General features: G+C 41.2%; 1 protein-coding gene and 1 non-coding gene across 4 annotated transcripts in view; both read left to right on the forward strand.

Moving 5' to 3' along the window:
* Nucleotides 1–26,532, forward strand: part of PROM1 (prominin 1) — a 93,787-nt gene that overhangs the window by 57,735 nt on the left and 9,520 nt on the right. For all 3 annotated transcript variants that reach the window (XM_019713028.3, XM_088792764.1, XM_088792765.1), the window contains 14 exons: nt 1,206–1,326; nt 3,261–3,324; nt 4,482–4,571; nt 8,135–8,352; nt 9,646–9,720; nt 12,142–12,205; nt 15,059–15,218; nt 17,356–17,508; nt 18,572–18,695; nt 20,095–20,198; nt 21,724–21,808; nt 23,423–23,569; nt 24,180–24,251; nt 25,241–25,333. In XM_019713028.3, coding sequence (XP_019568587.3) covers nt 1,206–1,326; nt 3,261–3,324; nt 4,482–4,571; nt 8,135–8,352; nt 9,646–9,720; nt 12,142–12,205; nt 15,059–15,218; nt 17,356–17,508; nt 18,572–18,695; nt 20,095–20,198; nt 21,724–21,808; nt 23,423–23,569; nt 24,180–24,251; nt 25,241–25,333 — 1,570 coding nt within the window. The remainder of the gene's footprint in view (nt 1–1,205; nt 1,327–3,260; nt 3,325–4,481; nt 4,572–8,134; nt 8,353–9,645; nt 9,721–12,141; nt 12,206–15,058; nt 15,219–17,355; nt 17,509–18,571; nt 18,696–20,094; nt 20,199–21,723; nt 21,809–23,422; nt 23,570–24,179; nt 24,252–25,240; nt 25,334–26,532) is intronic.
* Nucleotides 15,387–15,491, forward strand: LOC141570258 (U6 spliceosomal RNA). Its single transcript, XR_012494265.2, has one exon. It is a non-coding gene; the product is annotated as a U6 spliceosomal RNA (small nuclear RNA).

Here is a 26,532-nt window from a genome sequence, read left to right on the forward strand (position 1 = left end):
AAGTTTGCCTATTAGTTGCAAAAAAACCTTTGTTCTATCAAAACCATGTTCTACCTTTGTTCTAGCCACACCTTCCATTGAATGGTTACAAACTGAACAATTTTATTGACTTCTGTAGGTAAAAATAGTGTGTTGTGTTGTTTATGTAATTCCTTACTGCCACCTAGTGGCTAAATCCAACAAAGCTTTGGTAATTAGCAATTTTAAATGTAACATTTTAATGTTGGAAAGCTTTGATACGAAAACAAACCCACTGGTCAAATTAACTTAAGTCAGGAGATTGTTAATAACGAGTCAACATTAAAAACCCTCAGAATGATTAAATGTAGACTTTTTTGGCTTGAAAAATATGTTCCTTATTTTCACATAGAGGAAACTTTCATACAAGATGCCTTTCATATAGTGTTTTTGAAACTCGTTATTGAACTGTATTTTCCGTGGAGAAAAGTGTCCCTGTCATAAATGTATATGCATGAGTTTCCATGAAGTGAACACACCAATTACATCATTAGCTACCCCTCCCCAAAGACAACCACTGAATTTTAGCAGCATCATTTTGCACAATTTTGTGCTTTATATAAAATGGAAGGGTGTAGTATACACACTATTGTTTGCAGCTTTTCACAGAGCATTTTAATACTAAAGTAACTCGTGTTTCTTTTCAACCCAGACAATATGAAAACTAACAAAGACCATTAGAGAAACCAAAAATGTTAGAAAGCCCAAGCCAGTCTTATCATTTGGGTATTTTTCCTGTTAGTCTCCTTTGCAGGGAGCAGAGGTATGTGTGTGGGGTGTGTTCATGTGTGCGCTGCATGGGGTGGGGGGGTGTGCCTGACACATCTGTAGGAATGGGGCTGGATTGTATAACCTTTGTTAATTACTATTTCCTGCACAATTTCTCAGGAACATTGTTCCATTTATGAGATTCAGTGTTTAACAGAACAATGTATCCTAAGTGGATATGTGTCTTCTCTGAGAGGACGGAGTCCTGTTTTGTGGCCCACGTGTTGGCGGTGGATGGATTATGGGATCGCGGGGGGAAGGCTGTAGTAGGGGAGAGTTCCGAGTGGGGAAGAAGGTCCTGCCTATTTGGGGGCTCTTCTCAGCAGCCCTGCTCCCTCACTTCTGCGGTGCTACCCTGGGCCTCGCCAGTCCTCTGAGGTCCCTCAGTAAATGCTCTTTCTTCTTGCCTTTTCCTGCAGCGTTGGCATCATCTATGGTTTTGTGGCAAACCACCACCTGAGGACCCAGATCGAAAACACTCGGAAACTGGCAGACAGCAATTTCAGAGACTTGAGAACTCTCCTGAATGAAACTCCATCGGTAAAAACCACAGGCTCTGTATCCCGTGATGCTTTGTGTTTGGGGCCTTTCAGAGTTCCTGTCTATAACTGAAATTGCATTTGGACCTTGTAGAAACCCACTGAATCAATGTAGACAGGTGTTATCTTTTAATTTTATAGATGAAATAAAGGCCCAGCGAGTAATGTCCAAAAGAGTATAAAAGCTTAATTTCAAAATTGGTGTTATTTTATTTTATAAAAGTGTAACATAAAATTATAGTACATATTATAACAGTGGTTACCCATTTTAATGGCCTCATGTTTTTTTAAAAGGAAAAATCTTTGCGTGCCATTATCTTTTCTTTTTGACACTATAGTTAACTTCTGTTGTTTGCATGAAGTTACCTCGGTAATGAAATCTTTCTACTTTATAAACTTCTGTTTGTTAATACCTATATAGATTGGGAAGGGGACACACACGTGCAAGCGCTCAGACCAGTAAACACACACGTTGTCTTTGGGCGAGGGGAAATGGATTGCCTGAAGACATGTTTTTTCTATGTCCCAGAAGCAAGTTGATGTCTTGTCTATTCAGAACATTGTTTTCTAAAATGTCTGAGCAGAAACCAGCCCAAACATATGTTGCCAGATCATGGGTACCAACCTGGAGAGAAGGATGCTTTCCTACTGGATTCACTAAGAGCCCGCCAGAGCCCCTGGGTCACCTCACATAGGATGTGTTCTTCCAAGTTTATTTCAGTCTAAAACATACTAACACATTAAATATTGTAGTAGTTTTTTAAAATGTGGTTGGAACTAAAAGAGCAAACGATGCTGGCATGTTTTAATATTGAAATTAGAAAAGCTAATTTTATCCATAGTTTTATAGCAATACAGAGAGGGAAATGTTTTATTTTCCTAATCTGTGAATAAGTCTTCATAATATTTTTAACCTGTCATTCTAAACACTCCAAAGTAAAAGCTTTCCCCTAAAATGTTGGCAAAATTAAATACATAGCAATTGTGGCTAGTGAACTTTGGAGTTACTTTCACCAACCTGGAAGGGTAGTAGATTGTTATGTCTTTTGGGAAAACTTATTTACTTCAAAATATATGAAAAGCTCTTAACAAATCTATAAACAATTAGGTGGAGAGTGTGAACAGTCATTTTACAGAGGAAATATAACTGTCCCCAAACATAATAAGATATTTAACCTTACTCTAGTAATTGGAAAAATGAGAAATTAAATAATGATGTACATTTTCACTGAGAAGATTGGCAACAGTTATTTTAAAATGATGGTACCGGGGTTGTGAAGGGTGTGGGGAGCTGCTAAGACACAGGAGACAGAAGAGTAAGCAGTCTCTTGGGAGCCCAGCTCAGTAACAGTAACTAAATAAAACGGTCCTAGTGTGATAGGTTACAAACGGCCTCAAATTCTTTAGAGTTCTGCCCTTCAAGAAGTGGGTCTGTTTCCAACCCCTCAAATCTGGGCTGTCCCTGTGACGTGCTCTGACCCAAAGAATGCAGCAGACGTGACCCTGTGCTAGTTTTGAGCTTAAGCTTCCCGAGGCCTTGAACATCATTCTTGTTCTTTTGCTGCCAGGACCACACTGTGAAAACACTCAGACTGGCCGCTTGGAAGATGAGAGGCCATGTAGAGAGAGGGGTCTGTTTGTCCCCAGCCAAGCCAGCCCTGACCAGACAATCCACCTAGCCAATCCTCAGAAACCTGAGAAATTATAAATCATTAAGCCAATAAGCTTTGGAGTATTATTAAGAAGTCTGGGTGTCAGAAAAATGTGAACATTTCTAAGAACCTGCTTTCTTTTCAAAATGTTCTGATTCAAGATAATTTGTGTATGTTAGATCTCTTTTTATTATAGCTTTGGACCTTAGAAGCGGTTTCATGTAATTTTCTTTCCTTCCTTCCTTCTTTCTTTTTTCTTTTTTAATTTATTTTTATTTTTTAGCAAATCAACTATGTATTGGGCCAGTATACCACCACTAAGGAAAAGGCATTCTCAGATCTGGACAGTGAGTAAAATTTAAAGTTGCCTCAATTTTTTTGTTTGTTTGTTTTGGCTTTAAGGCACTATGGCCACCTCCCATAAAATGTGGACTAAGAAATGAAGTATGCTATTTCTACAATTTCTGTGTGAAAGTAGGGGAAAAACAGAAAAGTAATCCCCTAGAGTTACTGAGAATTGCAGTTTGTTATCAGTATTTATTGTAAGAATGCCTTTGCTTTCTTGTAGCCAGAAGCGTTTGTTCTTTGTGCCTCCTTGAGGGAAGTAACGGGTCTCTGTCACATCCACTGTTGAAGACAGAAACAGGCCCCTGAGAGACCAGAGGGCTTCAGAAATAAAGGGGTGGGCGTGAATGTCAAGTGTAACCAAAAAAAAAAGAAAGATACCCTGAGGTTGGTGGGAGCGTCCACAGCAATATTATATGTAATTAAAATCTTTGTAAAATTTAAATAAAAATGTTAATGGTAAAAAAAGAAAAGAAATACTTGTGACCTTGTACTAGTTTTGAGCTTAAGCTTCCCGAGGCCTTGCACATCATTCTTGTTCTTTTGCTGCCAGGACCACACTGTTCCTGGGCAGTGTTCGTTCCTGCATGCCCACTGGGAGCTCACACACAGCCTAACTTAGTGATTCTCAGCCACAGGCTCTTCTGCCCTCAAGGCGACATTTGGCAATACTTGCAGATATTTTTGGTTGTCCCAGTCAGGTGAGGGTGGAGGGCAGTGCTACTGTCATCTGTTGGTAGAGACCAGGGAATGTAGCTAAAAATCCTATAACGCAGAGGCCAGTCCCCATGACAAACAATTATCCAGCCCCAAATGTTGGGGGTTGAAAGACCCTGGTCTAGTTAGTTGAAGAGATCAGGGCCACAGGGAGTCATGGCCCAAGGCGATTAACACTGAGTTCCTAGTACAATTAAATAGCGAGTTTCTGGTGACTGATTTTTCACTGGGGCACAGCTGGTGTGGGCGCTTTGCAGAATATGGAGAAATCACACAAGAGTCAAGGCCTAAACAAGGTCGAGAATATAAAGGGGATTTCACGGCAGGAGAGACGAGAGATAATTTTCCAGGAAGGGCATCCTGCGTGGTGAAGAGCATGTGTGGTAAGGGGAGGAAATCCATGGAACTACCCTCACACCCCCTTATGCTTCTTTGAAATTAGATATTAAATCGTTGCTAGGAGGTGGAATTCATGAACAACTAAGACCGAAAGTGACCCCCGTTCTTGATGACATCAAGGCCATGGCAGAAGGTAAGTGCTGTGACAGACAGAAGTGACCGAAAGAATGTTCCACCCGGAAATCTCCGGCTACCCAGGTTCACTCTCCCTTTTCTTGGTTCCCCTGAGAGTTGACTGGAGTGAGAGCCACAATCTGTGGTCATGCTAACAGACCAGGAGAAGGCACACTGTGTCATGATAGCGTTTTGTTTGTTGTTGTTGTTTTTGAAGCTTGTGTCAAAGCTGTTGTACCAATGGTCTACAAGTCATTTGAAATAATAGTGGCAGAATTTGATCAGGACTTCCACCCATTGTACACAGAAGTTATCGGAAGGCAGGCATGCTCCTCTCTTTAGACATCTCTGTGGCTGCTTTCACACTGTGATGGTCAACTTGGGGGCAGCAGGGATGCTGTGGCCCTCAGAGCCGAAAGTGTTCACTGCCTGGTCCTTCACAGAAAAGCCTTGTTGACTTCTGCTATAGAAGATGAGTGGTCCGTAGAATTTTAGGCTTTGGGATCTATCGATTACTCTTTTCTTTTCCCCTAAAAAAAAAACAAGTTCTGGAAAGTAGAAATACACATTATGTAGTTTTATCCTGACCTTAATAACTTCACATTCAACTGCAATGACAATAAGACCTCCTAGGCCCTTCCAAAGGTTGAGAAAATGTCTGTGCTGTGAACCAGCTGCTTTTTCTGCGTCACATTAGTCATTGCTCACAACCAACCCGTGGGGTGGGTACCGTCACCTGTATTTTACCAACTCAAGACAGGCTGAGAAATCATGTAACTTCCAATATGAGGGAGCTGGGAAGTGGTGGAGTTGGGATTCAGGCCCCCGTCTGCCTATAAAGCCTGTACTGCCTGGGCCATAAAATTAGGCCGGTGCAAAAGTAATTGCGGTTTCTGCAATTATTTTTAACCTTTTAAACTGCAGTTACTTTTGCAGCAACCTAATAATAGATGGTTTGGGGTACATTTGAGAATGTGAAGATGTAGCGTGCTTCGGTGCCATCCCCGGCAAGACAGCATAGTGTAACTCTGGAGGAAGAGTAAGGAATGTGAAGTTCAAGTGCTGGTGTGGCCACGAGATGATGGCAGGTGCCCCTGTAGCCCATGGCCCTCATGAGTCAGTGCATTTGGAATATTGGCCTGCCGAGATCGCTTCCAGCTCCAAAACTATATAAAGGTAAAGGCTGTGAAGAAGGACTGAGTGATGGAGTGTGGTTGGCATGGACCTTTACTTTTTGCCCCATCATTTGCCCAAGTTGTAATGTTTGAATTAAAATTCTCTTTGGATTAAAGGTAATTGAAACCCATTTTATTTTTCTCTTCGGTACTTCATGTATCAGTGTTAAAGTTCTATTTTTTCTTTTTCTTTTTAAAGTCAGCCTGAATAAGTTAACGTTTAGCTTCTGGTGTTGCTAAGGCTTCTTAAACTGTGCTTAAAAACTGTTTCAGTAATTTTTTTGCTAAACATTTTTTGCAGCCTTATGTGTTTAGTGGCCCATCTGAACGGCAGGTCAAGATCTATCAAAGAATGTGCTATGAGCTGGTAAAATGTTAATTCACTGAAATTGAGAATCTGAAATATCTTTCCACTGACTTCAGATACATAATATTAATATATGTGATCTTGGCAAGCCTAGAATGACTGCCAGAATTACAACCCAGTAGATATTTTATAGACATAAAATGCTTTGAAGACTTTAGGAAAAATATGATATTTATTACCTCTGAGTCAGTACACGTGACCCAGAATGTCTGTAGACGGTGCCTAATTGGACAAAATTTATTTTATCATCTATCATTTTTTGTTGTTTGTTTGTTTCTTGCCTTAAAATAACTTACCTTGAAGTCAAAGTAGAAAGGTTAACCATGAGAGGTAAACGACAAAACATGCAAATATGCGTGTGTCTTGTGGGATATGAAATGCATTTTGGCATGTTCTTTTGCGTTCTTTGTTTCTAGTTGCAACTGTGTTCTTTGTTTCTTGTTTTGCTACCATAGATATTTATTGAGCCTCTAATAAGAGCCAGGTACCAGATCTATTCTTTGTTGATAATCCTGGGATGTAGGTGGGAAAGATGAGAAACTGAGGCCGAGAGTGACTCTTTGGTAAAGTCTTAAATATTATTATAGTCTCAAATATTGTTAAGATACAACTGGGCCAAAATTTAAGATGAAAGGTTGTTTGAAGGAGACCTTAAGATTTCCTATTCAGATAAGGTTGCAGAATTTGGGACCGATGGTCATATAGTCCAGTCCTGGAAGCGTCCCCTGGTCTCATCAAAGCTAGGTTGCTGCGGTGCCATCTTGGAGGACATGGGCACTGCCATATCCTAAGATCAAACCTGCTGGGACACTGTTTAAAATTATAGACTCTTCTACTAACCAGGAGATGACCCTAGTTCACAGATGAGGAAACTGAGGTCCCAGGAGGTGAAGGAAGTTGCCAACGGTGCTGTTACAGGTAGTAGCAGAATTGGAATGAGGTCTCAAACTACTTTTGGTGAGATTCCACTACATGGAAGCATGAAAATGTGTGTGTGTGTGTGTGTGTGTGTGTGTGTGTGTGTGTGTGGTGTTGTTTTAGCAACTAAGTTTTACGTGGTTGCTCAGGAAAGTTGGGGAAACCAGTTCTTAAGGGCATTTTTCCTAGCAACACCCAAATGTGGTTCTGCCATCTGTGTTTGTGAGCCTGGAAGACTTAATTTGCTTAGAAGAAAAGCAAAGCCCTCTAATTTAAATTTTACATCTTTTTCTGCTGTCGTTTTAAATCACTACAGAAAAGAGTTGTTATTTGCTACCTCCTAGTAGTGAGTATGGAGCTCTATGCCCCAGAGAAGTCAGGATAATAGACAATTGCTAGGGATGTCCTAGTATAAGAATGTGTTCTAGGCTGTGGGGATCCCCAAAATAAAACAAATGGACTTACTGCCATTGAGGAGTTTCAGCCTGCCTGTCCTAACCCCCACATTTCATGACCAACATGGTGGCAGTGTCACCATTTTCAGATGAGGAAATTGCTGTAGAATGTTTGGGAATCGGCTCCCAGTTACACAGCATGTAGGGAAGCTTGGATCTGTACCTATACCTGCCTGAATCCAAAACTGTGCTTTTGACTGTTGCTCTGTTTAATTACAGCTCTTTGAATATCTGTAGCTAAAGTATGTCTGGGTGTGATCAGTTTTCAGTGAGAATTCAAACTGCTTGGGATCGAAGATGCTAGCTTGTCGGGTGGCCTTTTCAAAGTTGGGCAATGCTTGGGTGGTGACACGTTTTCCTGAGGTTGCTGCTCCAATGCCTGCCAGTTAATGTCCCCACTGTGTTCCTGGGTTAGTGCCTGCTTCTGCTTCTTGTGGGAAAGAGCCCCCAAGCAGGAAAGCTGAGCTTGTAGGAGTGGCTGGCAGAGGAGGCCAGCAAATGTCCCTGTTTTCAGACTGTCCCTCGCCGCAGGCTTCTCTAGTTGTCTTCCAATGACATTTACACGTTCATCTCAAGTTCCTTTAGGGGACTTCCGTAGATGAGAAGGGATGTGACCATTACCAGCCTAGGGCATGCCTCTGTTCTGAAGCACACTGTGTTCCCACAGCAATCAAAGAAACCAAAGACGCCCTGTTGAACGTGAACAATACCCTACGGGACTTGAAAAGATCAACTGCACAACTTAATAGCAGCCTGAGTGACATTAAAACGAACCTGGAGCAATCACTCAATGACCCCCAGTGCTCTGTAGCTCCAGTGACTGCCACTTGCAATGACATCAGAATGACTCTAAACCAGCTGGATGACAACACCAATGTGGATGAGGTGAGGAGGGTGACCTTGTTCTGGGGCAGTGCCACTGGACCAGCTGGGCGGGGCTAAGGTTGGGTACACCTGTCAGGTACACAGTGGCCTGGGTCTCTGTCGGCCTTCCCAGTATTCTGATCATCGCACTGTAATGGTCACAGCAGGAGAGAAGGAACAATGGGAACCCCTTGAGAGTTCTCTGCGATTGATTTGATAAAACACCAGAATGAATTCAACTTTAAAAAGAAAAAAAGGAAGCAGAATGGATTTTTGCAGACCTTTAAAAGTTAAAATATATTTTGCAATGATGTGCGTAGTATATTAACCACGTATATGTAAATGTAAGGTAATTTCTCAGATTAGAAAAAAAAACAGAATTTGGAGCAACTTGAATATATAAAGTTCTGGGATATAGATAAAATAATCATGTCTATTCATGATTTTTAATTTATCAAGATAGTGATATATATATATCACATTTCATATAATATATATATATATCTCATGTATATATCACATATATATATATCATATTTTATATAAAACAATGTTTTAATATAGCTATATTTTTCTCACTTTTACATTCCATGAATCAATTTTATTCAAACACTTCACATTCAATATCTGCGTCTGCATATCTACTGCAGTCATGTTTGTTGTTATCTAATAGATTGTTAGAGCCTAGGATTCATACTTGCATTTAAATTGTTTGAGATCAAGTTGTTTTGGGGATAACGTTTTATTCTGATGTGCTTTTAAACATGCAGAAAATTTGCAAGGCTGGTACAAGGAACCCCTGTCTGCACCCTTTACCCAGTGATAATGTGTCCTTCTCGGTACATCGTGTCAGGAGGCCCATGATATTTGTCCCAGTATTGGTAAAAAGATAGAACATTTTAAATCTATGTACAGTATAAAATGAAAAAGTTGTTTTAGAGCACTCACCAATATAAGCACTGGACTGTGTTACTTTTAAATGTGTTTTTAAAAAGGTTGTTTACAACTTTATTCAACAGTATTCAGTACCTGAAATTCTGAGGTCACACATGTTCAACCTGTGTTAAATTCCTTTCCTTAATTTTTACCTGACTGTAGCAGGAGAACTCCAAACATCTAAAACTCAGTGCTTATAGAGGCCATTCTGAGCTACATGTGTTTTCACCAAATAATACTCTATTGTTCAAAAGAAACTTAGATCACACTCTATGATACAGAGGCCTTGGAACTTGGATGTAAGATGACTCCGATTTCTATGATAAATAATTATGGAGGTAACTACCTTGCCTTACGTTTTGTTTTATACATTTTCAGCTCCCATCTTTGGATAAGCAACTTGATAATGTTAATGATGTTCTTCGAACAGATTTGTCCAGTCTGGTTCAAAAGGTATGTTTTTTGGAGAAAATGCAGTAGCTTATTTTACATTTTAAAGAGTAGACTGGTACAGAAGAAAAATAAGTGAAAATAAAAAAGCAGAGAAGTTCTGGAAAGAGGTTGCCAAGAAAGGTAATTACCTTACCTTACCTGGTTAACTTCCAGGTAATTTAGTTCATCATTTCAATTCAAAAAATTTTATTAAGCATCTTTTATATGCAAAGCATTATATGCTAGGACCAAAAGAAGTAAAAGAAAATCATGATCTTGCCTTCCTGGGGCTTAGACTTTGATGGGTGTGGTGCTGGACCCCACACTGATTCTGATACAAGCTGCTCTCCCACTCTGCCTGTGAGTCAGACAGGTTGGTTTTGTTTCTTCCCACTTCTGTGCATTTGCACATTCTGTGCCCTATGCCTGGCACTCGCTTCTTTGACCCTCTCCTTTGCCTAGCCACTTAGGCTACTAAGTGCTAGCTACTTTAAACTTCATATATCAGTTTCTTAATGAGGCCTTTCGAAGCCATCTTGCCCAGGTCAAACCCTTTTTAATACATTCTGACAGCATCACAAGTATTCTTTGTTAACCCTCATAATTATCACTTTAATTATCAATTCCTTGTCATTATCACTTTAATGTCTGAGTAGTCCCACTGGACTGTAATCCCTGAAAAAGGTAGGGACCATATTGGTCTAGAATAGCATGATTTCCTTGCTAGCCTACTCATTGTTGCTATTTATTCGACCACGATATTGAGTGCATAGTAAATATTTCTTTATAGATTGAGATTCAGTAAGAGTGTCCTGGTTCTGTAGGAAATGGAGCAGAATTTTTATTCTTGACTCTGTCTTTTAGCATGGGTATAAAAATCATCAAATACCTATTAGACTCATCTACATATAAACCAAGTACGTATCCCCTTAAACAAGTCATTAAAAATTCTTAGTCTTTGGACTCTGGTGTCATCTGGTTTATTAAATAAAGAAATTGACTTAGGAGATCTGCCAGGCTCCTTCCAGCCATAAAACCTCCTATGATGTGTGACCTGCACACGTCCCAACACACATAAATGTAGAGGGGTCAGGTGTACAGACAACCAACACAAGCTCCTGTGTACTGGGTAACTTAGTCACCTAAGTTAGGAAACAGAAGTTGGGGATGTTCTTTTCATGGTATTACTGTTGCTAGATTAAAGTGGAACCTAACTGGCACTATAAATATTATAAAGTTTGGACCTTGGATTGGCCTGCTAAACAAGAATATCATAGACTGGATGTAAAACAACAGACATTTATTTCTCACAGTGCTGGTAGCTGGGAATCTGAGATCAGGGTGCCAGCATGGTCGGGTTCTGGTGAGAGACCCCTTCCAGCTCCAGGCAGCCATTTTCTCATTGTGCCCTCACATGGCAGAGAGACGTCTATGGGGCCCCTTTTATAAGGGCTCTAATCCCATTCACAAGGTTCTACTCTCCTGACCCAAAGACCCCACCTCCTAATGCCATTGCTTTGAGGGTTAGGATTTCAACATACGAATTTTGGGGGGACACAGGCATTCAGTTCAGAACAGGTTCTAATTGCGACAGTGTTCCCTAGCAGATATATACCAGTGGCTAAATATACCAGCGGACAGTTAAGAAACACACATTACACCCCTTCCAGAGGGAAGGTAGGATGTTCAATTGAGTGACTTGGAAATAACGACATTTTCCTGCCATGGATTTAGCCCCAAAGTGATCTAGCTTGGTGTGGCTGTCTGTGTTTTCCTTTTAGCCTCACTACAGTTTGTGTTTTCTATAAGCTGCATTTTAGGACACTGTTGTTTCCTGTGAGACTAGATCTCTAATTGTATTTTGTAATTGCATTGCAAAACAAGATTCTATTATTAGAAATTCATACATAGGCATTATATATGAATGTATATCTAGGCATTATATATGAATTTATATCTACACATGGTACATTGTACAGATCAGGGTTTCTTAACCTCAGCATTACTGACACTTTGGGTTGGATCATTCTTTGCGTTGGGGGCTGTCCTGTGCGTTGTAGGATATTTATTAGTATCCCCAGCCCCTGCCCACACAATACCAGTAGCATCCCCACATAACCAAAGTGTCTCTAGACATTGCCAAATGTCTCCTTGGGGGACAAAATTGCCCCCAATTGAGAAACACTGGTATAGATACATGGAAAAGTATTTTAAAAATTAAAAACTTTCAGCATGATCTTTAATGCATACAATTTAAAGAAAGTCCTCTCTAAAGGGAATTTTTTTAGACTTTTAAAATGACTATGTGATGATAATTTCTGCCTCAAGATAAATGCTACATTTTTAGTTTCCTTCTCTACTCCATACTAAGCTAAAAATAAATACTAGTCAACGGCTCTTCTACTTATTATGTACATCAATTTATTGTGAACTTTTTTTTAGGGCAATAAATCCTTTAATGATATACCTGAGATGGTGCAAAACCAAACCACAGACATGGTATCAGGTGAGATTCACAGTTTGAAATAATTTTGCATCTCTCCTTGTTTAGAATTGTGCAAAGAAATGTGTTATTAAGAATTGTATTGTTCTTTTTCCCTCTTAAAAAAAACGCACTCTCACTGAAACCTAGAAAACCAAACAACTATCAGGGCTTTTCGATTGTGCCACCTTCACTCAGTGACGTAAATTTTAAAAAATAGTTATCTCCCATGGAACATGGATTAACACCATCCTGCTGGCGGGAAGCTGTGGGGTTAAGGATCATGCTGAGAGGACCGGCCCTCATCGTGAGCTGTCAAAGCTCACAACAGCCATGGTTTGGTCACATTCTGATTGTTTTCACTGGGGGAAAAACTGGAGGTTGTTGTATTTCCAAAACCACTTATCATTGATTTTTAAAGGAATACTCTGTATAAGTATGTATTTCGTCATTTGAGGAAAATGTTCCTCTGCTCTCTGACAGACTTAATGGTCTTTTAGGCTCTTAAGGTCACTTACAGTTTTGGAGACGGAACTGATGTTGAGTGAATTGTACCTGTGTTAAATGATCAAATCGCACTATATTTAGGTTATAGCATTTAGGGGGAATGTACAGAGGAACAATGCAGTAACATTTCTTTGTGTAGAAATGGGGATAAACCTGGGTTATTTACTAAGAGGAGAAATCTCTGAAGCTATGTAAGATTAGCTTCTCTTTTTTAAAATATCAACTTCTCAGTTCTTCTTTTTCTCTGTTGACTAAGTGGTTTTAAAATATTGTATTAGAGGTATTTGATATTTTTTTTTCTTAATAGAGAGTTCTTTCAGTTCATTAAGACTTTGGGTAAAAAGTATTTTATCCCACTGCATAGTGCTTTAGATGTTTTGTGGGTTTCCTTTTTTTTTTTTGGAATCTAAGTTTCTACTAGAAAGTATAAAAATATCAAAGACAAAGGTCACGCTTTCCTATGCTAGCATCTGAAGGCTAATGCCTGCTGGATGTCTGATAGCGACCTGCTTACTAATCTCTGTGTTTACTTTCTGTTTCCCCTTCCTGGACCTCTCCTGCTAATATGTGCAGCCCTCCCTTGTAAGTCTGGCAAAGCGAGGTGTGTAAGTGAGGCCCATTGCTCAGTATCCCACCTAAAAACAAGCCAGAGTTTTCCCAGGTCTGGGCGAGTGCTAGTCCATCAGCCTGACTTATTTTCATGTCCTTCCAAAAACAAATAGAAACCCTTAGCGCTTGTGTTTGATTATTTGGTCCTACTCTACACACATATTTTGAGTGCCTACTATGTGCCAGGCTCTGCTGGGCTCAGGGGATGGGAGCTGAGTAAGGCATGACCCTGCCTACCCTTTGGCTAGGCATGTATACAGATGCCGCTTTCCACACTCTGATACATGACGAGGTACATGCAAGAGATCTGAGGTGGGGCGAGGGTAGTGGGAGGCTTCCTGGAGGAAGCAACATCTAAATTGAAGCTAAGAGAGGGCTCCAGGCACATACAGAGTCACCAAAGCTGGCAAGGCTGGGGAGCTGTGTTATGTGGGAGGTCAGGGCAGCCTGAGAAGTAGAAGGGGCCTGATTCTGAGTTTAGGGAACTGTTCGTAGGAGAAGGGGAGTCTGCATACCGCATCTCTCAAACTCCCAGAAATCCCAGAGTTAGAAAGAGGCCCATGGAGTCAGCTTGTCGAGGATCCTGGGGTCTTTTGGTACACAAGCTATTTGGAGGAGGAAGTGAGCCACTGTGCAAAAAACAGTCTCCTCCTACATGCTCTCGAGGTTTCATGTCTTCATGAACAACACACTTTGAAAAAGTTTCCTGCCGTTTCTATGTAGTTCCATTTTGGACCACACTGCCACCTACCCAGAATTCACCGGCAGCCCTGAGGTCGCATTATGAGAACTGCTAATCTTGCCTCTGCTGCTGCACAGATCTCAGGATCAGTGGACTTTTCACTGATCCGTTTTTCGTACTATGTCCATGTCAAGAATTGCTGTGGATAAAGCCAACTTCCGATCTTGTGGCTTTGATCCCAGGTGGCTTTGATCCCAGGACCTGTCATCGTGGACACACACTTTCCAGAAAACTAGAACTTCTCTCCTCACTGAAAGATTAGGATGAATATTAATGGATCTGTATGACCACTGGGAAGACTGTTGCTTTTTGCATCTAAGAAACACGGATATACTTTAACAAGTCTCAGTTTGTATGAGCCAAGCAAAACTTTAACAAAAATATCGCCTTGAGTCACTTGTCCAAAAACTGGGTCCTAGAGAATCACTGTGTTCCCGAATGCCGTTTCTCAGATGGAAGAATTATTATGTGACTAAATTATTTCTCCAAAATCATTTAACAGAAGCTTTAGACTTAGAGAAACCCGAGTTCCAATTCCATTTCTAGCGCTTTCTGAAAAAGAGGCCTATGGACATTATTTAACCTCTGTGAGCCCTCAGGGTCACTGTTAGTAAACTGGGAATAAGAATATCTACCTGAGTGGAATAAATGAGTTAGCATTGAGAAAAGTGCCTGACCCAGGGTAGGTACGTACACAGTACGTTTTAAGCAAGAGAGCCTTATTTTATTTATTTATTTGTTTATTTATTTATTTTAATGAAATAAGGGAAAGAAAACTCTGGCTTGATTTCAGCACCATATCATTTACGTCGGCGCTCATAGCTTGCTGTTTAGTTAAGTAATTGCTTTTTGATGGTCTTGGCTGCATTCATGCTTGTTACAGAAACTTTACATATTTTAAACACATACACAGTACGGGAAAAACTGAAAGTGGTTCAAGTTTTTCAGTTTGGGTCCAAAACAAAGTTTCTGTTTCCTGTATGTTTGAAAATGCATAACTGACGTATCTTTGTTTTCAGATATAAAAAGTACCTTGAATTCCATTGGTTCAGCTATCAAAAATATAAATGAACAGATTGCTATTCAGGATAAGCTGTCGATTTTCCTGGATCCCATTAATTACATTGAGACTTACATCCATCAAAAATTACCCACATTGGAAGAATATGATTCTTACAGGTGCGTGCCTCCTTTGAGCAGGTCAACTAGGAGAGTGAACCATGCTATGGAACGGGGTAAAAATTTGACATTATGACCAGGATAATCTTATGAGAGCAGATTGTACAAACAGGGCATAACCTGGTATGTGCTCATCTTAGTTTATGCTCATGAAAAAAAAGTTGAAGTGTTCGGTTTGTCAGGACATATACTAAAATTGAAACTGTACGAAAAACATTAGTATAGCCACTGCACCGGGATGACATGCAAATTCATGAAGTGTTTCTTTCTTTTTTTGTTGTTTTTTAGTTTTTTTAGCCAAATTTTCAATAATTTGCAATGATGGTGTCCGTAGTGGCTTATAGAATCTGTAGGCATGTCACAGGATTTTAAAACTTAATAATAATTACGAAGGGCAAAGGCGTTTGGATAACATTCTTTTCATCACTGGTTTGTAAAATAAATATGGAGAGGTCGGTTCTTACAGAAAGAGTATCCTTGAAACCAATAAATTGTTCAAAGAGCCCAGGTAAGGAACTGTCGTTTGCCCCATTTGAAAACGCTAGGGGTGGGGCTTGGCCCTGGGAGGTGCCTGTGGACCTGTCAGATGCAGTGCTAAGGAGGGAAGGTGTTTAGAGGATCAGATGAGATGCTAAGATTCACTCTCCTCTCTGAAAGTCTCAGCCATGACCTGCCGCCGGAACCATCCTTACTGCCCAAACCCATGGAAATTCAGACACTTTCATTCCTATTCGGGTTATTTATTATACAAGAGCACAGGATAAATTATAACAATAATCGCTAGCATTTGGGGAACAGTTACAGTGCGCCCACCACCATTGCATGCAAGACCTCTCTTTGAATAGTCATTAAAATCCCTTGGATTGTGTCCTATATGTAGCCCCGTTTTATAGAAAACAGGCTCTAGACTCACTTAAGGTCAGCAACAACACAGCAGAGGTGGGTTTTCAACCCCCATCTGCCTATGCTCTTAATTATAGCCTCATACTCAACAAGCCATTTTCCTACCATGAGGTTAGGCCACCCCAATGGGTATCAGGACAAACAGAAGACAGACCCTCAATGAATTTACAATCTCATTTGAGGTCAGAGTTTCACAAATGGAAAGAATGGTACAGTGATCTCTATACATGTCAGCTCCCCTTTCCTTTCATCTCACCCTGCCTGGAGACAATAAGCTTTATGTTAAAAAGAAATTTAACTAAACAGATGAGGCATTCATTAACTGTAAAAGATTTCTGAGGCCAGATCCGTGGCTTATTTAATTATGTGTCCCCAGTATCTGGAACAAAAGCCACAGAATGAGTACAGGTGGCTACTATTATAATTATCAAGATTGCTCTTAATTGAATAAAAAGCTTTAGTGTTGGCTTTTGTCCCAGAAGTAAATTCTTTATTTTTCAGTGTTTTCAAGGTTGGGACGCATTTCTACCCTCAGCTGCTGGAAAAGGTTGTTGTACATTCCAGGAATGCCAGTAAGATCTAATTGAGGATCCATTATCCTCAAATGTCTCACAGGACCATTACAAAATTGAGGTTTGCATTCTGCAGACATTTGATTTAGGATGCTCATGAAATTCTAAAATATTCAATGTACTCACCACGTAGGGAGTTTCTGTTTCAGTAAAGAACAAAACACCCCCCAAATATTCCTGCAACCACAAAATATTTTAGAGAAAAATGAGGGAAAAGTGCCCAGTATTTCTTTATTTGTTGGCTAGTCATAATCTGTTCACATCTTATCATTATTATAATAAGCACTTATAGCATCAAGAACTTTGAAAGAATGTAAAAGTCTTAAGGATCATTGCTACCAGTAGCCTTAGAGAAGTTGAGTGAACCCTGCTTATGAGCCCCATGGAAGAAAAGCAAAGGAAGGAAGCAATAATCCCATGACTATGGAGTGAGAACAGTTCAAAACCAAGAGAAAAATTAAGGTTCCTTGTGGGTTGGGTTGGAAGACTAGGGGTGGGAAGGCATCTTTTCACAGCAGTATCATCCTCTGAAGAATTAACAGAGGAATCTAATATTTTATTGCCAAGTATTACTCAACTGCTCCAGCCTTAGTATGACAGCTTTTGTGTTATGATAATGTCACCTCTTTCATGTATAAATAACATTGTGCTTGTTTCACCAGGTGGCTGGCGAGCTTGGTTGTCTGCTGTTTGCTGACTCTCATCATGATTTTTTATTACCTGGGCTTATTGTGTGGCATATTTGGCTATGACCGGCATGCCACCCCAACCAGACGAGGCTGCATCTCAAACACCGGAGGCATCTTCCTTATGGCGTGAGTGTTTGCTCTTTCTTGCCATGTTGCAGGGTCGGGGATGGGGGGTGGGTAATTCAGGGAGGAGAGCAGGTGACTGGTGGTACGTGGATCCAGTGGCCTCTGGGCTGAGCACTCTGAGTTCCAGTGGAGTAAGTGTATTGCTGTGATTGGTACTTTTGTCGGTATGGGCAATTTCATCAAGTGTAAAAAAGTGAAAGAAAACTCTAAATTGGTCGCACTTTGGTAGACAAGCTTAGACAACACTATTTATTTGTGGTGAGCTCCTTTTTAAAGCAGTTATCACGAAAATTATTTCCAAGTCTGCTTTCTTGATTTCCATTGTTTTTGTCCCTACATCCATCCACTCATCCACCCTTCCATCCGTCTGTCCATCCATCCATCTATTCATCCACCCATCCATCCACCCATCACCCATTCATCCATTTACCAGATACTTGTTACAGACTGACATGGTATCAGACACTATTCTATATGGTTTTCCAGTTTGTTCACTTTGAAACTCTAGAAACTTGATATAGAACAGAGGTTGCCTGTCTACCCCATCCTTCAGGCTCTTCCAAGAGTGTTCTTCTTCAGAGGAACTGGGTTGTGTTCCTCCTCAGTAGCTTCCCTTCCCTGGATTCGCCAGGCCTTCCCTGGTACACCCAACCGGCCTCTCGAGCTGCCATTTACCCCACTGTCTGTCCTCTCTCTGGATGTAGAGCCACGTTGGTCTCTTTCATACTCCAAAGGGTACATTTCCTGCCTCAGAACCTCCCCACTCACTGTATCCTCTGCAGAAAGTCTTGGTTCACTCAACTGATTCAGAGCCCAAGTCGGAACCAGAATGTTGGACTACAAGCAGACCAGGGACTAATCCATAAGGGTTCTCTAAATACCTATGTGTCTAGGTATTTAGAGACACAGGGCCCACCACTTTCTGTCTTCACTCTGGGTAGGCAGACCTGTTTAAACTGCAAACAGCTGAAGACCGCAGGCCCATTTTTCACATTGAATAGGTAGAGTTAGTGAGTACTGGCTTGTAGAATCCTTAACTTTATTTGTCTCTATTTTTTTCCAGAGGGGTTGGAATCAGTTTCCTCTTTTGTTGGATATTGATGACCATTGTGGTTTTTACTTTTGTTGTGGGTGGAAATGTGGAAAAATTGGTCTGTGAACCTTACCAAAACAAGAAGTTATTCCAGGTAAATGTGGGTTTTGTGACCATTATGGGAGGGCGTTAGCCAAAACTTTGACTTCTCTGTATCTTTACGGGTTTCATCAAGAGCAGGGCAAAAAGATGAGCAGTTTGGCTTTCATTCAAGAAGTCGAGATTCCTTCTATTTTTCAGAGCAAAATATATATATATATATATATATATATATATATATATATATATATATATATTTTTTTTTTTATGTAAGTGAAATCAATAGCTAGAATTAAGACCTACACCTCAATGGGCATGATCATATTTTGGGAGAATAAAACTCTCCTCAGCAGTAGTTCTCAAATGAAACATCAAGAGATAAATTCCTGGGTTCATCCCATACTCCAGAAAGTTCCTTTTCAAAAGTTTCCCAGATGACAGTTGCCCACACAGATGGCTTGAGGCCCTGAATCTGGAGCAAAAGAGACTGATAAATGATGCCCCTCATGGCAGACAGTTGTCCCTGGAGGAAATCAGACGAGGCAGTTAGAAACTGATCTCAAGCCTCCCTTTCTCCGTCTAAAACCAACTACAACAGGCTCTAGGGGGCCATTTTGCAATTTAGCTTCATTAATTAAGAAGGAAGTTTTGGTCAATATGTCTGTCTTTTAACTTCGTCTTTCCAATGTCTTTCTCCAGATCCTGATTTTTAAAAATATATTTCTGTTTTATTTCTATATTTTCTACCTCAAATCTGTTATATAATCAAGTGAATGACTATTAAAGTGGCCACTTGTTGTCATGGCATTTTAATTGTTCATTTGGTTCAGGAAAATTAAATTGGGAGCATCAATTTGTCAAATTATCTTCATTTGGCCTTCTGATAAAATTAATGATAATAATAATAATAATAAGAAGAAGACATCAAACTAGACTTCATTCATACTGTGTTAAATCATTATAAAGGAATTCTTAAAAAGTAGGGGATATTTCAAAACCATTTACCCTCTTCAAGCATATATGCAGTCATATACTAATTAGCTCTTCTAATATATGTATATGATGTGAAGTCAGAGAATTATGAGTTTTAATTCATTTTGTTTAGAGAGAAGTAGTTAAGAGCTGGGTAGTTAATTGCTTCATGGCTTTATAATAGCTATTCTGAATCAAATTGTCTATTCTCCCATTTATAATGTGTTTGTTTTGCTAAAAAGTAGTGTAGTGGTCTCAAAAAAAAAAAAGTAATTTTGGTAATTCCTATTGATGCTACTCAGTGGTCAATTGATTTATTCCAATCATACTATTATTTTCTAGTTTTAAACTGAAAATCAGTGAAGAAAATCATGACGTGAAAAATCTCACAAATATATTTAACAGAATATTAGTTTTATTATATGTATGTATGTTAGAGTAAAACTGTCTTTTTTTAAAAAAAGTTTTAAAATTTGTTCCAGATTTTGGACACACCATATTTACTAAATGAGAATTGGAAACACTATCTCTCTGGCATGGTATTTAACAAACCGGATATTAATCTCACTTTTGAACAAGTTTACAGGTATGAATAATTGCATTATGTATTTTTTGCTACTTCAAATGTTGTTTTTCCAGAACGAGAATTTTGCTTTCAAAGTGTCTTCAACCTTAACGATGAGACTTTCCTGTTTCATAATTAAACTGTTCTCTAGTCTTAGCAAAAAAATGGTAGAAATAAGACCAAAAAGATAGTGTTTCCTCTGAAAGCCTTCGAGACTAGGACTTACTGGTTAAGGTGACCCTAAGATGCGTATGGGATCCTGTGAAAACTCCTGTTCAAGAATTACCCCACCCCAAGTCAATGCCATGTAACAAGAATTCAGTGGATGGAGCCAAATCCCAGATATGCAAAGGGCCGGGCTGTGTAGTCATGCTGCCCAGGCCCCAGTCCTGGCTCTACTACCAGGAGCTTTGTGATCCTGAGTGGCTCCACTTCTCTCTGTTCAAAAGGGTTGAAGTTTCAATGGCTCCCCTTCTTTTCCAGCAGAGACACAAATGAGTGGCACATATGTCCACCCTTCTCACACCTAGCCCTCATGGCAGATATTGGTAATCGATTGTGGTCTTCTACTCAGCCCAGAGAGTCTCCAGATAGTTCTCAACAGCATGTTCTAGGCAGACATTATTAATCCGTCAGTGTCTGTGCATGATTAAACCATCCCAGCTCTTTGTGATTCTGGCTCCTGCAGAATTTCCAGTCTTCCCTCTGGTTGTTAGTGCACTGACTTCTCTGTTCCAACAACACCAACCTACTCGGGGTTCCCTGGAGAGCAGTATCACACTTCCTAGGGATGTGGGAAAGTTGCTTCTCCCATGCATCCCTCGGGGCTAGAGGGCTCTGGCTGCAGAACCAGAAGGAGATGCTCCCAGAAAGTGGCTGTGGCTGTCTTGGTGGCAGGTGACACCTACCCTTTTTAGCTCAGTCAAGGAGGCATATTTTTTTTCCCATTTTAGGGAAGAACAGAGAGGTGAGGCCAAGTGAGGTTTCAAGCCAAAGTGTCCCGACCAGCTGGATGTTTGTAGCCCCTTCCCTGTCTCTATCCTGCCATTAGAATATACATCCAACCATGTTTAGTAAGTGAAGCTTACTAAGGGAGGTAGTCTGACAGGGGCTTGACAGAATCTTTTAATAAAGCCCATGATATGCCTTGTAACACCTGTTTCTAGTAAGTTTTGTTTTGTTTTTTGCTTTTTTTAAATGAGCATTTATTTCACCCCAATTTGTAAACGTGTTATCCCTCACAGCACTGAATGGAGCACTAAGGAGACAGATAGAAGGATGTATTTACCAAACCTATTGGATCTGTTCCCCAAATAGGACATTCAGTAAAGTGGGGAATGAAGGCAGGAATGGTGGACGCTGGGGGTGGGGGTGGGGTTGGGGTTTGTGTGGCCACTGGTGACTGCTTACGGTGTCAACCTCAAAAGCTACTACGTTCACAGATTAAACAAAGATGAACAGTTAACCTTTCTCTTCATCTTTAGCAGTGGACAGAAGTAGCCACAACTGCCTTCCTGGATTATAATTATTCTGTCTATTCCCATAGTGATTGCAAAGAAAATAAAGGCATTTATGCCACACTTAAGCTGGAAAACCGCTACAATATTAGTGAACATCTCAACATTCAAGAGGTAAGTCATTAGAACCAATCATGAAATTGATGTATTTATTAAATCCAGCTGTCTTTGTCGTTTCAAATTGAGGTAAAATTCACATAAAATTAACCATTTTAAAGTGACATTTTGTACGTTCACAAGGTTGTGCAACACTTACTTCTATCAAATTCCAAAACACTTCCATCAGCCCCCATCCCAGCCAGTTGTCTTCTTGAGTCAGGCGTTTCTCTAGTAGGTTATGCAAGATGCTCTAAGGGGGCCTCTGAGAACACTTCACAGGGAAAGATTTTTCTCTGAGTGTCAGTGTTCCCAGAGGAACAAAGCCCACTTGTTCCCCAGGGATATTGGCTCTCCAAGACCGGCCACCCTTTTCTGCCAGGTCCCTGAAGAGGGAATGAGGCACCGGAAATGATGGCGCACGCCGTCATCATTCCTAATGAATCATGGCTGTGGCTGCAGGCCTCCAGGGTGGGCTCTCCTGAGCTCTGCTGGCCCATGGCAAGAGATAGCATGGCTGCAAGTGTGGTAGCACACAGAATGGAGTGACCCCTTCTCCTTTGCCCGAGCCCACACCGAAGGCTTGAATCTTCAGACTCTGAAGAGAGACTACTGCAGAGCACACTGGCTGGAAGTAGGAGCAAGAGAGGTTCAGCTGCCCGGGTCTGGGGTGACATTAGCCTAGGCTATCCCCACTTCCTCTTTCCTCGAGGCCTTCTGGCCTTCTTAGCTAGGTAGGGAAGAGTCTAAGGAGCCTTCTTTCTTCTGGATTTCCAAAATGGAAGAGATACCAAGGGATACCGAGGGAAGAGGTTGTCCCACTGTGGTGTCACAAAAGGCTGTCAGAGGTACCGTGACCTCATGATGGCCTGATAGTTTTCATATGTGAAGATAGTTATTTGAAAGCAGTATACAAATTTTGTATCGATAATCTTACCTAAATATTCCTTGCGTGTAGACATAAATAAAGTATAATTTTGTAACCAAGCCTGAAATAGGTGCCCTCTACACATTTGCCCATCACGCTATGTGTCATTTTCTTTGTGCGCCATGATGAGTAGCGGTGGAAAGTGCCCAGGACACAGGCACGTCACACTGCCTGAAACTAGTGGCTCTAAGGATAACCCTAAGTCATCAACCACGTTCCCATAATCTCCAGTCTCCCTAGCACCCAAGTCCAGTGCATGCTGCCTCCTTTCCTGGGATGCAGCCTGACAGGTCCCTTTCAGCATCTCTATTTGTCAAGACTCACTCAGAAGCCATCTCCTCTCTGTTTCCCTCCTCCCATCTCCTGCTTTGGAAGGTTCTCCCCCACTCCTAGTGTCCTGATGCAGTTCTTGTGCCTTTCTCATGACGCTGCCTCTTCCTCTGGAGGTCTTTGAGGGTAGAGGTGCAATATTTTGCTTTGCACCCCACCTCCTCACATAGCACTTGGCACAGTGCCTAAGGAAGGAGGCAGAGAGGCAGGCAAGGAGTGGGAAGGGAGAGAAGAGGACCAGGACGAAATTGCCAGTCAAGTGCAAGTACATTCTTTTTTGTCCTGTGTAATTTTATTGCTTGTTTAAAGCATTAAGTATGTGACATTATTGGAAAAGAATGGGCTTATTTATAACTTTTCTCTTACTCATGCAGCATACCGGAAACATAAACAGTAGTTTCGAAAACATGAATGTAAAGATTGACAATATTGTTCTGCTGGACGCAGCAGGAAGAAAAAACCTTATGGATTTTAGTTCTTCAGGAGTAGACCGAGTAGATTATGACGCTTACTTGGCTGAGGTATGACCTGTGTGCTCATGCTTGAAATCAGAGCACGGATATGTGTGCTTTTTTGTTTTTATTTTTTAATTGAGGGGAAATTCACATAACATGAAACTGACCATTTTAAAGTGAACAATTCACTAGCATATAATACAATCACAGTGTCATACAACTGCCCCCTCTGACTAGTTCCAGACATCTTCCTCACCCCAAAAGAAAGCCCCGTTCCCATGTAGCTCCCAGCCTCTGGCAACCCCTAGTCTGTGTTCTGTTCCTTGACTTTACCTTTCGGGATATTTCAATATAAATGGAATCATACAGTATGTGACATTTTGTGTTTAATGGCCTTAACTGGTCCCTTTCACAGAGCCTAAAGTTTTTGAGATTCATTTGTGTTATGGCATGTAGCAATCAGTACTTCATTTGTTTTTATCATTGAACAAAACAATATGGTTTTCTATGTGTAAATAAGAATGAAATGTTGTCAGCTATGTGAGAGCTTCCCACCCTACTATACGGACCTACGTTCAATTTGTTGCCTGTCAGATATTGTTAAGGTTTAAAAATCCTGTATCTGTGAACAGTTTTGTTTTTGTGTGTTTTTTTTTCCATCTCTTTTTTTTTTTAGATAGCTAAACCTCCCACAAAAGTGAATCTTTTGTCATTCGCAGAGGAACTAGAAAGAAAAGCCAACCAGTTGGTGAGTTCCAACAGTCCGGTTAAACGCTATGATTGTAGATGTCACATGTCTATACAATTCTTAGGCAAGCTTCCCTTCACCCCAAGTGACCCCTTGTTTAAACCGTCTCTCTCGCGCATGTCTGAAGTTCCACCAGCAGCCATTGTCACGTGGCCCACAAGTCTGTGAAGGTTTCCAGGGCGGCTTTGGGGGCACACAGCTTTTCCCGACCCCTGCCTTTGGTGTTGGCATCCTGAACTGCCTTAGCACCACTCTGTTTTCGCCCCGTGAACCCCTCCACTGCCAACACATGCCCACACATTTTCCTTGCAGTGTAGGGGATGGTAATGAGGACGGGCAGGGAAATTGCATGTGGTGCTTTGCATCGCAGTAAGAAGTGGGCGAGGGAAGGCAAAGGCACCATCCAGGCCCCCTAAGCTTCCCCTCCATCAGCTACTTTGCTGGCTCGTGACTAAATGGCTGTAAGTGGCCCCTTTAAAAAAGCCGCAGAGCGTGATGAAGAGGCACCTGGGCTCCAGAGGACAAACAGGATTTAAATCCTGACTCAGCCACTTCCTCACTGTGGGACCCTGGGCAAGGCCTTCCACCCGTCTGTGCCCTAGTTTCCTCACCTGTAAGATGGGGGCAATGTGATCATTAGGCATTAATATACTAAACACTATGAAGTGTGGACTGAATAAAACTCACTCAGTTGAGCCTTGGTTTGCTCATTGTAAAATGGGGGTATTGCTGCTTTACGGTGGCTATCTCATGGTGAGGTGAGAAAGAAGGAACAAAGCCTCTGGCACGCAGGAAGGGCTAATGAGTGTGGGCTTTTTGATTGCTCACAGTTTGCGCCCTTCTGTGTCTCCACATGGCCCCTCCCAGCACCCCCAGGCCCACAGTCACCATCTTACCAGGAAGGCTGCACCCAGCTCCTTGGGTTACAGAGAGAGCTCCAGGCTCTGGAAAAATGGGGTTGATCTTTGTTTGTTTGATTCTCTTTGTAGCCCCCCGGAAGCTTGAAAAGGTCCCTGACAAGTAATGCACAAACAATTAGAACAGTTTACCACGAGCAAGTCATGCCTTTGGGACAACTGATGGTAAGAATCAACAACCTCGGGCGTTTCACTGTGACCTGAGCACAATCCATTTCACCTAGTTGGCTTGGTGACATATGTGCATCTCACGTAGGTCAAGTCCAATGGGCCTCGGGCTAAGAAACTGAACTACTTAAAAAATATATGACAATAGCTGGACTTGAAAGAAGACGATTTTTCAATTTCACCCCACCTTTCTGTTTATTTCCCTGTCTTTTTCCATCTGAGTGTGAACAGATAGATGAAATCTGTGGTTGCCTCATCCACTGTGCTCTGGTTTCCACAGCCTTCACCGGGCCCCTCTAAAGCCATGCAGTTGGCTATAGTGCTGAGGTCTCTGTTCTGGACTTATTTATTCTCAAATTCTTTTTCTCCAAACCCTGCTGAGAAATATGTGAAGGCAAGGGTAAGTCCTTTCAGTTCTGCCTCCATTGGCTCTGTTCTTTGTCCCAATTAGGCGTTTTCCTCTCTCCTCTCTCCCATCCGACTGTCTGACTTTCTCTTCCTTGTTCTCTCTGCCTGCTGGCCTCTTTCCTGAATGCCAGAGAGGCAGTTTGTAGCAGAGAAAGAATAGGGGCTCTGGAGTCAGGCGGACCTGATTTCATATTCAGCTTCTGCCTCTCCACAGTCCTGTAGCTGCCAGTTTCCTCCTCTGACAATAGTGGGACCAGTTCTTGTCTGGTTCCAGGCGATGAAGGTAAACTCTGTAAATAGGAGGAGTTATTATGCTTGTGGGGGTGGTCAGGTTTGCAGCTCTCAAGGGGAAGACTATGTGGAAAGCGAGTTGCAGATCAGCTTGCCCAGGCTTGGAGACGCATGTTAGCCTACTTGACCGCCAGCTTCAGAACCTTCCAGAACTAGTTTTTACCATCCGTCTCTCTCCCTTTTTTCCTTGACTTTCTAATTCATCAGAGTATTCACAAAGTCCTCCTATTGAATTTTCTTAATTTGTTTGCTGTGCGTACCATAGTTCTCTGCTACACTTGTTTGTGTAGGTTTGCACAAATTTGTTAACATTTTAAGCTGGTTTTTGCATGTTCCCTAAATGCCTTCATTCACGTCAACACAGGACTCCTTGGCCTTTTCAGAGCTGGGGTAACCTGTCTATAAATAGGCAAGTTGTTCTGTACATGTGATCTACAATCTAAATGAGAGGTTAACAAACTATGGCTCTGAAAACTAGCCTGTGGGCCAAATCCAGC

The sequence above is a fragment of the Rhinolophus sinicus genome, chromosome 1 (assembly GCF_057876585.1).
Source record: "Rhinolophus sinicus isolate RSI-liver-muscle chromosome 1, RSI-T2T, whole genome shotgun sequence".
Classification (NCBI taxonomy): Eukaryota; Metazoa; Chordata; class Mammalia; order Chiroptera; family Rhinolophidae; genus Rhinolophus; species Rhinolophus sinicus.